At 38.1% G+C, this 14,019-nt stretch overlaps 1 protein-coding gene across 1 annotated transcript in view; it reads left to right on the top strand.

Moving 5' to 3' along the window:
- The window catches only part of LOC18015117 (transmembrane protein 120 homolog), a 3,424-nt gene extending 1,918 nt beyond the window's left edge, over positions 1 to 1,506 (top strand). The window contains exons 6-10 of the mRNA XM_006397004.2: positions 163 to 253; positions 330 to 437; positions 520 to 606; positions 966 to 1,034; positions 1,172 to 1,506. Of these exons, the coding sequence (XP_006397067.2) occupies positions 163 to 253; positions 330 to 437; positions 520 to 606; positions 966 to 1,034; positions 1,172 to 1,312 (496 nt within the window). The 3' untranslated portion in view covers positions 1,313 to 1,506. The remainder of the gene's footprint in view (positions 1 to 162; positions 254 to 329; positions 438 to 519; positions 607 to 965; positions 1,035 to 1,171) is intronic.
- The last annotated feature ends 12,513 nt before the right edge of the window (positions 1,507 to 14,019 follow it).

Raw genomic sequence — 14,019 nt, forward strand, 5'->3', positions numbered from 1 at the left:
AAGTAGAAGTTAGATCTCTATATATTTCATGAGTAAATCCTCTTTGGGTGGGGGTTTAGTTTTGTTTATCTGAATTGATTTAGCTGTGTTTCGTTTGGCTTTTAATAATATTTGGATGGGTTGGGGATGATTTAAACCTCTAAACCTGATATGGTTTTGCAGGTGGTTATATCATCACTATTGTGCCATGGCTATGGCCCTTGTCAGCCTCACATGGGAAATCAAAGGTCAACCAAACTGTGTCCAGAAACAGGTAATGCTTAGATTTCCTTAAATGCAGACTAATAGATCACAAAATAAATGTTATGAATGAGTTCAATTCTCTACAGAGAGGAGTCCATCTCTTCCTGCAATGGGCTATGATGCAAGGTGTTGCCATGCTTCTGCAAAACAGATACCAACGCCAAAGATTATACACTCGCATTGCACTGGGGAAGGTGCCTTGTTATGTGCACTTTTCCTCAGTCTAAAATTCTATCTGCTTTTTTAAAATGGCTCTAAGTGGAGATTTACTTTCAGGCTAAGAGGATGGATGTTGTGTGGGGAGAAACAGCTGGAGTTGATGGACAACTATGGTTGTTATGTCCTATACTGTTCATTTTACAGGTGTGCTTTTTGCTATATTTGTAACAATTAAGTTTATGCTATAACATCTAAATGTTTCTCATTTCCCCCACCATGCACCATCATACTCTTTAACTACTGCAAGCATTTTGGACAGCCGAAACCCATCGAAACTTCAGATTCCATAGTCCCAAGTTGATATTTGGAAGTCCTATATCTCTTTCAAGTCATTTCATAAGCTGATAAAATTTCATGATACTATGCTTTGAACAATGAAATATATTTGCTCTTTCAACCGCAATTTAGAAAATGCTTTGCGTGATTTATGCTTGTGGAACATGAGGTTCTCTGTTTAACCTATTGGGCTTAACATGTTTATTATAACTTTTGGCAAAACGCAGGGGTTTGAAGCATACGTTGGACTACAGTTGCTAAGGGCGGCAATAAGTGGAGTTGTTGCTGAATGGCAGGTAATGTTTTTACTCTTTCCATCTGTTCCCATGACACACTGGTGTGAGCTGACTTATCCTAATTCAATGGAGAAAATTGATTGAAATCGAAGTAAAAGAAACAGAAGTTGAGAACTTTGTGGATGGTATCATCTCAGGTGATGGTTTGTGGCATTCTTCTGGTTGTGATGGCTGTTGGGAACTTCATAAACACAGTAGAGACTCTGATGGCAAAGTCGAGGGTTAAGGCAAAGATGAAGAAAAGTAAAAGCAGAGCAGAGCTTAATCAGACTTCATAGTTCTCAACTCTGGGAATCTCTTTGTCTCTTTTGCATTTCATAAATTTTGTTTTCTTAGGCCACACGAAAGTCGCATCCTGGGATCTGAAAACTTTGAACGTTTTGTGTAAATGGAAGTGGCAATTGATATGTGATGGGTTTGTCTTGTGTTTGTACAATTTCAACTAATATGAATGCATGTCAGATCTTGACGATGATGGCGATAAAATGTTAGTTCGTATTGAGACATCTCACGCATGTGTTGAAATGAAACTGTTAGGTTAGCAAACTTAAAATACCGCAAGACAACTCTAGTACTGACTAAACTACGCATAAAACTAAATCCAAAGAAACGCATTGAGTAACCGAGAAGAAAGAAAACTTTAATATAAGGAGTTCCGCAATTGACTTCAATTCTTTAATCCGTGGAGATGGAAGAAAAGGAGAAAGCAAAAATCCAAAGAGAAATATAAGAAATATACCAGAAGTTGAAGGACAAATTTTTATGGTTATAACCGATACTCAACCGAAAAGCGTCCGTATATTTTTGGGTCAACGCCTCTGTTTTAGAGTATAAAGATGATGAATTTGTTATAACACTCAAAATTTCCAAAAAAGAATGGGTTCTTGGATACTGATGTTGTTGCTGCTGCTACAAATTGTGCTTGTGTTGATTCAGCATGCTGATTAAGGTTCTGTCCTTCCTGGTATTGAAGGCCCTCTTCCTTTTGAGCTTGAAACCGGGTTCTGTTCCTCTTCATCTTATTATCCTTGTAATGTATGACTTTCTGTCTTTCTGATTCTTGGAGTTTCATCTTTTAGGTACATTGGTGTTGGTGAGGCAGAGGAAGATCATATGATCTACTACTTCATCAAATCTGAGAGTATTGGAATCCTATCATTTTCCCAGCCTCAATTCCGGAACCCTAGACATCAGAGAGTATTGGAGACTATAAATACATGTCATTTATGTCGTTTTTAAGGAAAGAAGAAGAGAGACAAAATACTTTCCAGAAATTTTACTTTAAGCTTTGTTTTTAGATTTTAGAGAGAGAGAGATTTGTCTCTTGAACCCTTGTTCTTTCTTTTTCAATTTCGGTTTCTATTCTACTTTTTAATACTATGTTTTTGATTTTGTTCATTATGTCTGAGTAGTTTTATTGTTGGGATTAAAGGATTTTCGATGGGGATTTATATGTTCGGTGAGGATTCCATGAGCTTTTGAGCCGAATCTTAGAACTTTTTCTTCTGAATTCGTTTTTACTGCATGAGAGTAGCGTCATGAACCACAATCTGATCCAGATGCTTGGTGACACGAAAGTGTTCATCCGGTGTCAGATCTAGTTTGGGAGAGCAAAACAAACATAGTAGTGGAAACCTACCTATGGGCGATTTGTGAATGCTGACGAGTCTTAAACATAATGCATCTCTTCTTTTTCAGGGCCAGAGTGGAAACCTACTGGTCAGGGTTGAGAGAGATAGTTGTCTATGATCACGACAGTGGCGTATTCATACGTCCGTGACTCCAGTTCGAAAAGTTTAAGCTAAGATCTTATCAAATTTACTCTCTAGCAATGTTTTGAATCGTTTGTACCCCTGAGAAAACTTCCCTGAAGCCCAACACTTTCTTTCTTATAGATTTACACCGTTTTATTTCAAGCTTTAGTTCAATATTTTCATTCCCTGTCAATCGATTTTCATTTAAGCAATTAGGTTAGCCGTTTTTCTTATTTTACTCGTTTGCGCTAAGTCAAGTTATTAGGTCATTTTAATTCCCGTATTTTCTCTTTAAGATTCGTTTTTACATTTTAAACACACCACCAAAACCCCCACAAAACCGTTTGGTTCTAGACTTCCTTACTTTATATTTCTTTCGAAGGCTTTTGCAGGAAAGATCCTCCTTCCCTGTGGATTCGATCCCTAAGTACTACAATCGATCAGGTGTGCACTTGCGGCTATTGATTTCATTTAGGGTAAAACTTGACAACCCTCAGCACACACCGACATCAAGTTTTTGGCGCCGTTTCCGGGGAAGACACGCATTTTCTTTTTCGCAAAACCCTAAGAAAGACGCAGAGAAGAATACCAAGCCCAAAATCTTAGCTACATGGATCGATACAGCCAGCCAACTCACCCATACCACCGGCGCAGAGAGACTGTTCGATGCCGGGAAGATCCTTATGGTCCTCCTCCAACCTACTTCGAGCCACATGCCTATAATCCTCCACTGCAGAACCCTAGTCAGAAAGAGGACAACTTGAGGATCAACAGACGTTTGGGACGCCTCGAAGGAATGATAAACCAGTTCCTTGATCAGCAGATTCTCACCGAAAATACTCTGCTCAAGAAAATTGATTCAATCTCTGAAGAGTTCAACAAAAAATTCGATGATATGGCCAATCATGTTCGAGTTCTGGAAGAGCAAACCCACAAGGACGCACAAACACTAGCTGGAATGATCCACCAAGTCGCAACAGAGCAGACAAGACAAGGGTATGACATCATATAGAACTCAAGTGATATTGTCGAATCGAAGCAGGAGATTAAAGAAGTCAGAGAATCCGCCTCCTGGTATAGAGAGAAGACAGACGAAGAGCTGCAAGAGATCGAGCACAGGCTGAAAAAACTCGAGCTCAAAGCACGGAAGATTGATGCAAGAATGGAACAGATGCCCAACATTGAGCAAATTGAGAGATTTTCTAAGAGATATCCCAAAGATCCTGATGAAGATGCACAACAACGCCCTGGTATGAGTTCATATGATGTTGGTCTACCCAATAAAGAAGCTGGAGAAGTTCGTGTCGAGTACAAGAAGGAGGAAACAGACTATGAGCAAGTTATATCCGGAGCCGCGGGTCCGAGCATCCTGACCGCGGCCAAGGCTCTATATCCCGCGGTCGCGACGCCTCTGACTGCGGGAGTTGGTCTCTCAGATGCACCTCCGGGATTTGAGAGAAAAATAATACATCTTCTGTCCCAACTTCAACCTCCAGCACCTAAAAAAGCAACTCACGGAGAAGAAAACCAAGTTTCAGATGAAGAAACAGATTGGCAGGAATCATTACCTTGTATGATGGCAAAGGAATATGTTGAAGATTCAGCTGACTCTTCAATCTAAGAAGACCAGATATGCAGTAAGATAAAGATGCCATACATCGATTCAATCATTGAATACGACGCTGCAACTTTCTTTTGTGAAACCTATTCTGCATTTGAAACACCAGCCAACACCTACAGAGAAAGGCAAGTTCGAATTCTCCATAAGGTCAAGACTACAAGTCAGTTTCTTATCTCTTGTTCTATTAGAGGAGAAATGTTTAAAAACGTGCTTTGTGATTCTGGAGCTTGTCTTAACATGATATCCAAGGCAATTGTTTTGAGACTTGGTATTAAACACCTGCACAGGACTAGAGCAAAGATTAGTCTAGCTGATGATTCCAATGCAACACCTCAAGGAATAGCTCATGAAATTCCTTTGAGAATAGGAGATTGCATAGTGCATGTCGACTTCTACATTGTCGAGACGAGAGATGCAAGTTATCCAGTAATTCTCGGATGGTCTTTTCTAGCAACTTCCGGAGCTATAATGGACTGGCCTAACCGGAGAATTTCATTTGCTAATATCGACAAATATGTCTTCACAGAAGCTGTCCCATACAACAGCAAAGCAGGAAAACGTTCTGCAACAGCAGGGTTTGAAGAAGAACTTTGGAGTGACGAAGAACCTGCTAGGCAAAGCAAGGAGATGTCGAAAAAGACTTGTCTCAGGACAAGGTCTTCTTCATTGGACTAAGCCACGTCCAACACCAAAAGTCGAGCTAAACAACTTAAAACAAAAGCGCTTAATGGGAGGCAACCCATTTAGGTATTGTTTTCTTTAGGATTTTTCTTTCTTTTTCTATTGATCTTTTTCTTTTTCTTAGTTTCAGGTGTTTCTTATAAAATAAAAAAGCCAAAAAAATCAAAAAACCCGAAAAAACCAAAAAGAAGGATGGCCCCTGACTGCTCTGCCCAGCAGGAACCAAGGAGAAGCAGGAAGAGGCCGCGAAATAAGCCCCCGCGGTCGCAGGTGTTATGACCGCGGGAAACATATGGTCGACCGCGGTTGCGTATTCCTGACCGCGGCCAAGCACATGTTTGCAGCGGTCGCGTGGCTCCTGACCACGGCAAATGGTCGTTGAGATCAAACCCGACCCCAAACCACCCACTTCACCTCATTTCACCTCACCAATCCCCACTCCACCTCATTCACCACCCTCCACCACCTTCATCACCACATATCACCTTCCCAAACCTCTTCGAATGAATCCGGTTCATTTCCATAGCATCCCGGATCCAGGTAATTTCTCTTTGGCCTTACCAATTCGATTATCTATGCATTTTTCTCATCCAATCTCGACTTGTTTCACACTGAAGACAGTGTGATTTAAGTCTGGGGGAGGATTTCATCCATTTCTAACCACTTTTCTTTCATGAGTCTTGCATTATCTACACTTTTTGCATTTTCCTTAAAGTTTTTCAAAATCGGTTTTCAAAACAAAATACGTTTTAAAAGGGAATGGTGAACATGATTCAATGATAGTTGACTGTGTGCTTTTAGACTATTGCTAGTGACATGCTCATTCATGATTTAGGACTAGACTAGGCGGTAGCTAAGCACATTTGAAACGAAGTACCCCAGAGGAATTTGAATGATTTCGATTTAGATGAAGGAATACACTAGCTCTGTTTTATTTGGACTTAATCTGGACTTAATTTTCTCATTGAAGCTTTAGACCAGGGAAACGAATCATACATTAAGGACTCCTTTATCCTTTTACCACTCTCAGTTGATCCTGAATGGCTAATTCATCTTTATCTAGTTCCCCACCTTAACCAATCCTCTTTCAAACCACATGCACTCTTGTTTTCTATTGTCTTATATGCAGATAAGTGCAAAAACGTTGGAGAAAAAGAGGAACAACGCAGTTTTCAGTCACCAAGGACAGAGACCTAGGATTAGCCGAAAAATTTCCCGGAAGGATTCAACACAAGAGGAAGCTCAGTTTGCCTTAGAAAAATCTCAAATTTTGGTACAATCTCGTCTGCTAGTCTCTCTCTCTTTACAAGGCATTTCCCGTTCAAAAAAAAAATCCGAAAATAAGAAAAGAAGGAAATAAAAGCCTTAGAGAGTCTAGAGAGGTCGAATTTTAAGTCCCAAGGCAACTGGAGTTCGATTTTATGGAGTTTTGGAGATCATTTTCTGATTCCCGGAAAGAATCTAAGTCTGGGGGAATAGCTGTTTACAACAAATGAGGAAGGATTATGAAACAACATTTGGCAAGAAGAAGTGACTGAAAATTGCGATCATCAACAGGTCCTTATCTCTCTTGCGGTTTTGCATATTATCTTGCATCCTCCAGATCTTCAGGTAACCCGAAACACTTTAACTCCACCACTTAAACAGCACTTTAATGCCAAACGCCGTCTACCCTGGATAATGTCTTTAATGAGAACTCACTATTGAACTTAATGAATGTAGAGAGCTAGTTGACTGGAATCAAGATTTAGATTGTTTAAGTTTTGCATGACGGAAAATGTGGACTAGTATCTCTTGTGCATTGGTGAGAATTTTCTAGACTAAGTTGTGGATTGATGCACTATCTTTGGTCCTAGTTTAGGAGTTCATGTCTCTGAGATTTGTGTATTTCCTATTTTTGTTTTCACTTAACCAGTTTAGGCTTTTGCTTTGTTTGAGGACAAACAAAGGTTTAAGTCTAGGGGAGTTGATAACACCATATTTTTACAATTTTTATGGATCGTTTCGAAATACTTTTTCTATGTTTTTCATTGCTTTCAAGTACTTTTCTTACGTTTTTCTTGTATTTGTAGTTCCAAAACTCTTTTCAGCTAACTTAGTGAAAAGCTTAACAAAATGGATAGAAAACCAGATTTCAGCTCAGAGTCAAACCGTCAGAAGTTCACCCCTGATTGAAGGCCTTCTCACCGTCTGATCCAGCTGAAATTTGGAGATCTTAAAGATGGAAGTATCAGCTTTCTAGCACACTTTACAGCTTGGTAATCCAACGGTTCAATCAAAAGATACGCGAAGAGCAAGATGTCCCGTAAACCAGCCGGCAAGCATTTCCACCCGCGGCCAACAGGTCATTTCCCGCGGTCAGAAGTACCGCGAGCGCGGCCAGCCACCCATGTTTCGGTTGCACTCATCCCGACCGCAGCCAGCTAACTCCAAGCCCGAAGGCCCATTTCTGAAGCCTGTATCATTTTCCCAGCCTCAATTCCGGAACCCTAGACATCAGAGAGTATTGGAGACTATAAATACATGTCATTTAGGTCGTTTTTAAGGAGGAATAAGAGAGACGAAATACTTTACAGAAATTTTACTTTAAGCTTTCTTTTTAGGTTTTAGGGAGAGAGAGATTTGTCTCTTGAACCCTTGTTCTTTCTTTTTCAATTTCGGTTTCTATTCTACTTTTTAATATTATGTTTTTGATTTTGTTCATTATGTCTGAGTAGTTTTATTGTTGGGATTAAGAGATTTTTGATGGGGATTTATATGTTCGGTGAGGATTCCATGAGCTTTTGAGCCGAATCTTAGAACTTTTTCTTCTGAATTCTTTTTTACTGCATGAGAGTAGCGTCATGAACTACAATCTGATCAAGATGCTTGGTGACACGAAAGTGTTCATCCGGTGTCAGATCTAGTTTGGGAGAGCAAAACAAACATAGGAGTGGAAACCAACCTATGGGCGATTTTTGAATGCTGACGAGTCTTAAACATAATGCATCTCTTCTTTTCCAGGGCCAGAGTGGAAACCTACTGATCAGGGTTGAGAGAGATAGTTGTCTATGATCATGACAGTGGCGTATTCATACGTCCGTGACTCCAGTTCGAAAAGTTTAAGCTAAGATCTTATCAAATTTACTCTCTAGCAATGTTTTGAATCGTTCGTACCCCTGAGAAAACTTCCCTGAAGCCCAACACTTTCTTTCTTATAGATTTACACTGTTTTATTTAAAGCTTTAGTTCAATTTTTTCATTCCCTTTCAATCGATTTTCATTTAAGCAATTAGGTTAGCCATTTTTTTATTTTTACTCGTTTTCGCTAAGTTTAGTTATTAGGTCATTTTAATTCCCGTATTTTCTCTTTAAGATTCGTTTTTACATTTTAAACACACCACCAAAACCCCCACAAAACCGTTTGGTTCTAGACTTCCTTACTTTATATTTCTTTCGAAGGCTTTTGCAGGAAAGATCCTCCTTCCCTGTGGATTCGATCCCTAAGTACTACAATCGATCAGCTGTGCACTTGCGGCTATTGATTTCATTTAGGGTAAAACTTGACAACCCTCAGCCCTCAGCACACACCGACATCAGCGCCGATACCTGCTTGACCTCCAGCGAAACCTGTCGCCAATATACTCCGCCGGGGTGGAGGCGGAGGAGGTGTATGTGTGGACGGTGACCATCACCGGTCCGTCGGGAACTCCCTACGAAGGGGGTGTCCTCTTTCTCCGCATCATCTTCCCTCCGGATTTCCCCTAGAAGCCACAGAAGGTGCACTTCCGGACCCCCATCTTCCACCCAATGTGAGCCATCGTGGCAACATCTTCCATCCGATGCTCATGCCTGATACGTGGTGCATCGCGACATCTGTGGCCCAGATGCTGATGAGTCTGGCCCAGATGCTATTGCATCCGCTGGTGGCGGAAGGCGACGTCGTGAGGGAGGAGGTAGCGGTGATGTACCGGGAAGACAGGGCAAGCTACGAGTAACTCGCACGTAGCTTCACCAAGATCCACGCCATGGATGGTTAACATAACATCCATGGCGGAAAAGATTCTAAATAATTGTGTTTTTTATGTTTGTTTTTAGTTTTCGTTGAACTTATTATTATGTTTTCTGTATGTTTATATTATGTTTTCATTTGGTTATTAATATTATTATGTGTTTTTTTGTGATTAATGGAAATATTTCACAAACTTTTGGGTCTCGTAACGTTGACGTTTTAATAACCTACATGCAATCCTAACATCTGATAAGACTTGGTAGTTGGATCAGTTTTACATCGAGAATCTGCACTCATTTATAGCCCCATTTATACTGGTTACGCGTGAAGACGTCATCAAGCAGACGCCTCTTTTTTTATTCATAAAGGATAAGCGTAAATCACGAGAATTTATTATCTTATTTGAAGTAATTATTCTTTAAAATATCTATTTAAAATAACTGAGGTTAAACCAAAAATTACAAACGAAGATATCCAAAATTCTAAAATCAAAAACTGAAAACCAAAAACCTAATGTGAAAAACTGAATACAAAAACCTACATCGTCTTTGCATCCTACAAAGCCTAATTTTGTTCAGGCAAAAAAAAACAAGATTACAAGTATAAGCATGAGCAATCAATGCCAATCAATGCTTTATACTTGTAATCATGTTTTTATTGCCTGAACAAAGATTAAACCTTGTATTTCCCAGTCTGCAATATCAAGTGACCAAACTCGCTGACCAAACTCTGACTCGCTGATCTGACTCTTCATCAAGTGAAATACCCTTCCTTCTTGCTTTTATGGTGTAAGTAAGATGGGTATTTCATCTGATGAAGAGTCTGAGATCAGCGAGTAAGAGATTGATGATTATTTTCAGGTTTATGTATTTTTGAAGGACGACATTTCTCCAGGGTAAGATCTGACTCGCTGATCTGACTCTTCATCAGATGAAATACTCATCCTTCTTGCTTTTAAGGTGTACGATGGGTTTTTCATCTGATGAAGAGTCTGAGATCAACGAGTAAGATATTGATGATTATTTTAGGGTTTATGTGTTTTTGAAGGACGACGTTTAGGGTTTATGTGATCTCCAGGGTAAGATCAGGAATATATATAGTCAAGGATAGGATGAGTAAAGGAAGCAGTTAGATTCAATGAATAAATTGTTTTTCGAGTAGTCGTGTTTCAATGAATTTTATAATTCCATTTTAAATAGATTAATGATAATAACCAACGCCTCAATTTTCCTTTAATACCCCACTACTCATTTCATTTCTTTCATTTCATTTAATTCATTGTAACATCTATTTATTCTCGACTTGTCAGAAATCCTAATTTTAAATAACTGTCTGTTCATCAAGTGAACTCTCTCAACATGGCACGGCCACATCTTCTTGAGATATATTTTTGTTTTCTTATTTTGTACTTTTGTTTTTTTTTATTTTGATATTTTCACTTAATTTGTATTTGCAATGATATCTCTGTTATTCACTTTTCCAACATTAATTATTATTTGGAATATAATTTTTTTTATTTTATTTTCAATACATTAATGATAATAAATGAAATCGTTTACCAGGCTTGGTAGTTGTACCAGTCTTACATTATAATTGTAACGCGTACAGGCGTCACCAACCACCGCCCACTTATCCTTAAATACCCTAGTCTCCTTCTCATTTCATCACCCCAACCTTTCATTTCCTTTTAGAAAAAACCGCTTTCTTATCCTTCTCGATATGAAACCCTAAGATCGTACAGAAAGTGGTTGATGAGAAGATGAGCAACTTAGGAGACTGAGCAAAAATTTGGAGGAAAAATCCAAACACCAGCCTCCTAAGTTGTTTATCTTTTTCATCCACCACTTCCTGCACCATCTTAGTAAGGATCCACTCAGATCGCCTTGTAATTCAGGTAAGTATTATGAAACTAATTCTTTAATATGTGAAATAACCGTACAATATGAAGAAACCCTAAATAATAGAATTCGTTATAATTGTTTACATGGGGTTAAACCCTAAATTTATTTAAGAAATTATAAGTTCTGGTACAATTTGGTATAATAAGGCCCAACTACGTTCAAGTTGGGGAAATTTAAATCTCTGGTGAAAATTGGTATAATTCGGCTCAACTACGTGTAACTATTGTAACCCATAAATCTGGTACTATTTGGTATAATTCGGCCCAACTACGTGTAACTTTGGTAAACCATAAAATCTGGTACTATTTGGTATAATTCAGCCCAACTACGTGTAACTTTGGGAACCCATAAAATCTGGTACTATTTGATATAATTTGGCCCAACTACGTGTAACTTTGAGAACCCTTAAAATCTGGTACTAATTAGTATAATTCGGTCCAACTACGTGTAACTTTGGGAACCCATAAAATCTGGTACTAATTGGTATAATTTGGCCCAACTACGTGCAAATTCTTGAAATTATAATAAGTAGTACAAATTGGTATAATATATCCCAACTAAGAGTACTTGTCAAACCATAACTCGGTAAAATTAAATTATCAAAAATTAAGGATAAGATAACTTATTAGTCTGCGAATGAAACAATCTGGGAATTAAACAAGGATTCATTAAACAACGGGATTGTTAAAGAACTGTATCAGTTCTACACATTAAACCCTAAACCCGCCAATACACCTTTCAGCTTTGCAATCTCTTCAGCATTGTTGTTCAGCTCCATGCGCATTTGCTTGATTTAAAATTCATGGTTTGACATTTTCACAATCCTCGAGCGCAGGTCCTTAATCTCACATTTTAGCCTAAAAATCTCATAATCTCAAAATCAGATCCCATTTTACCCTAAAGTGGTAGCCGTCGTTCTACACAACAATTCATAAACCTAAACCTTATACACTCAACCCAGGAATTTTAAATCAATCTAAAACCAGAAAATTAAAGTAATTCAAACCTTATACACTTTGCAGGTGTAGTATCTCTTTCCTGGATCTTCAGAAATCTCCTGGATGATTCCTCCACCACATGGACAAACTGTTGGAATCCCAAACTCTGCATCGGCTACATGGTAAAGGCGGTCGATAAGCTTCTTGTTTCTCTTCTCGTCGCTGTAGGTCGGGTCCATAGTCACTGTAGCAAAGGAAGTTCACAAATTTGAAAGAGAGAGAGGAATGTCCCAAGAGAGAGAGACATAATAGAAATATGTGAAATGAAATTCAAAATGGGGGGAAGTTCGAATTTGCTGAATTTGGGTATTGGGGGAAATTCAAATTTGAATTATATTACAACTGAGAAAAAGGGAAATATAATATTATTTAAGTATTACACGCAGAAAATGGGGCCGTCCCTCACGTGTGGAATTCGCTCACGTGCCGCCGCCAATAGCTAATATCCAATAACCGTGGACACATGTCATTTCTTCATATGAGGTTTGATACGTTTTTGTACGTAGTATGACAGTTATACACACTCTCAAGTAGTTGTACATTTCCGATTTTAACCAAAAAAACTAGTTTTACTTATATTAAATATGTAATTATGTAGTTGAACTTTTCACAAGTACTACTTAATTTGTTGCCCCATCATGTTCATGTAATCAGATTTCGTTTTCGCGTTTTTATGTTATGTTCGATGCCTTATGTGGTTACTTATCGTGAACTCTTCATAGAACTATGATGTGTATTATGAGAACACTTGTTTCAAAGTTCAAAGATTTATAAATTGCTTATTTTGGCTAGTTTAAATGTTAATCATAACATAACTATGCATACAATCTACGAGAATGTAATCGATTTCATATCATTTGGTGTATATGAAATCGATTTCATGGTTATTGTAATTTGAGATTGGTTTACCGAACCGATAAATACCGCAACCTAGAACCAAAACAGAATGTATTCATATAATTCAATAATATATTAACTGAGAATGTCTGAAAAAGGTCATGTCTGATAAAGGTATAGTCATCTACTCCACTTACGGTGTCTGGCCCACAACCCTTATCTGATAAAGTAAAAAGTAACTGATATGTGTCTATTTCTCACGGAAGCTCATTTTCCGATGAAATGAAACAGAACATTCTCACTCGTTTTCCATAATTGTTAGAAAAGCCTTGGACACATAGAATTTTTTTTATTTTTTAGGACGAGAGAACAAGCAAACCCAAAACCAAGAGCTGAAAATAGTTGAACATAGTTGTACCAAGTTATTCATACCATTACAAATTAAAATGGTTAACTATTGTGAGAACATAGTTGTAACGTTTTTCTCCGGAAATTCTTTTTTTCCCTTCTGACAATGCTTCTGATTTTTTATATTTTTTATTTTTTATCCATTCCAAATTTGTAATAGGTTCCGTTATTTCACCACATTTCAAATTTCAAATACATATTCAAATCCATATTTGAAGATATCTCTCTCTCTCTCTCTCTGTCTATCTATACAAATTTCAAAACCCTCTCTTTTAAGATTTCGTCAGAATGACAAACAACGTGCTTTTCCAGCTACCAAATGTGTTGATTGATATATTCTTAAGGGTAGGGAGAGAGTCTGCTGCTGCCAGCAGTCTTGACCGATTTCCCTGCATGTCGATTCCAGCACTACAACAAGTGTTGTGAGCTCTGCTTCCTCTACATGCATTACCAATGTGCGAAAAATTTACTACTTCTGTAACTGACTACTAGCTGGGAATGGCTACATATCCGTTGGAACTAGTTATGTTTGTGTTATTGATTAGTTAAAAACTCCGTATTATGCTTGTAGTGAATGTCAACTTCTTTTTACTATGAACTAATTTTTTATTGTTGTTTAGTATGAACTGTTTAGTCAACTCCGTATTACTATGAACTATTTGAATTATTATGAAATGAAACATAGCATTCTCACGTAGTTGTACCAATTTATTCTCACATAGTTGTACCAATTTATTAATAAGCTTACAAATTAAAATTGTCATCTGTCCTGAGTACTAGATCCACCCTGAGTA

The sequence above is a fragment of the Eutrema salsugineum genome, unplaced genomic scaffold (genome assembly GCF_000478725.1).
Source record: "Eutrema salsugineum unplaced genomic scaffold, Eutsalg1_0 scaffold_3, whole genome shotgun sequence".
In the NCBI taxonomy this organism is placed as follows: domain Eukaryota; kingdom Viridiplantae; phylum Streptophyta; class Magnoliopsida; order Brassicales; family Brassicaceae; genus Eutrema; species Eutrema salsugineum.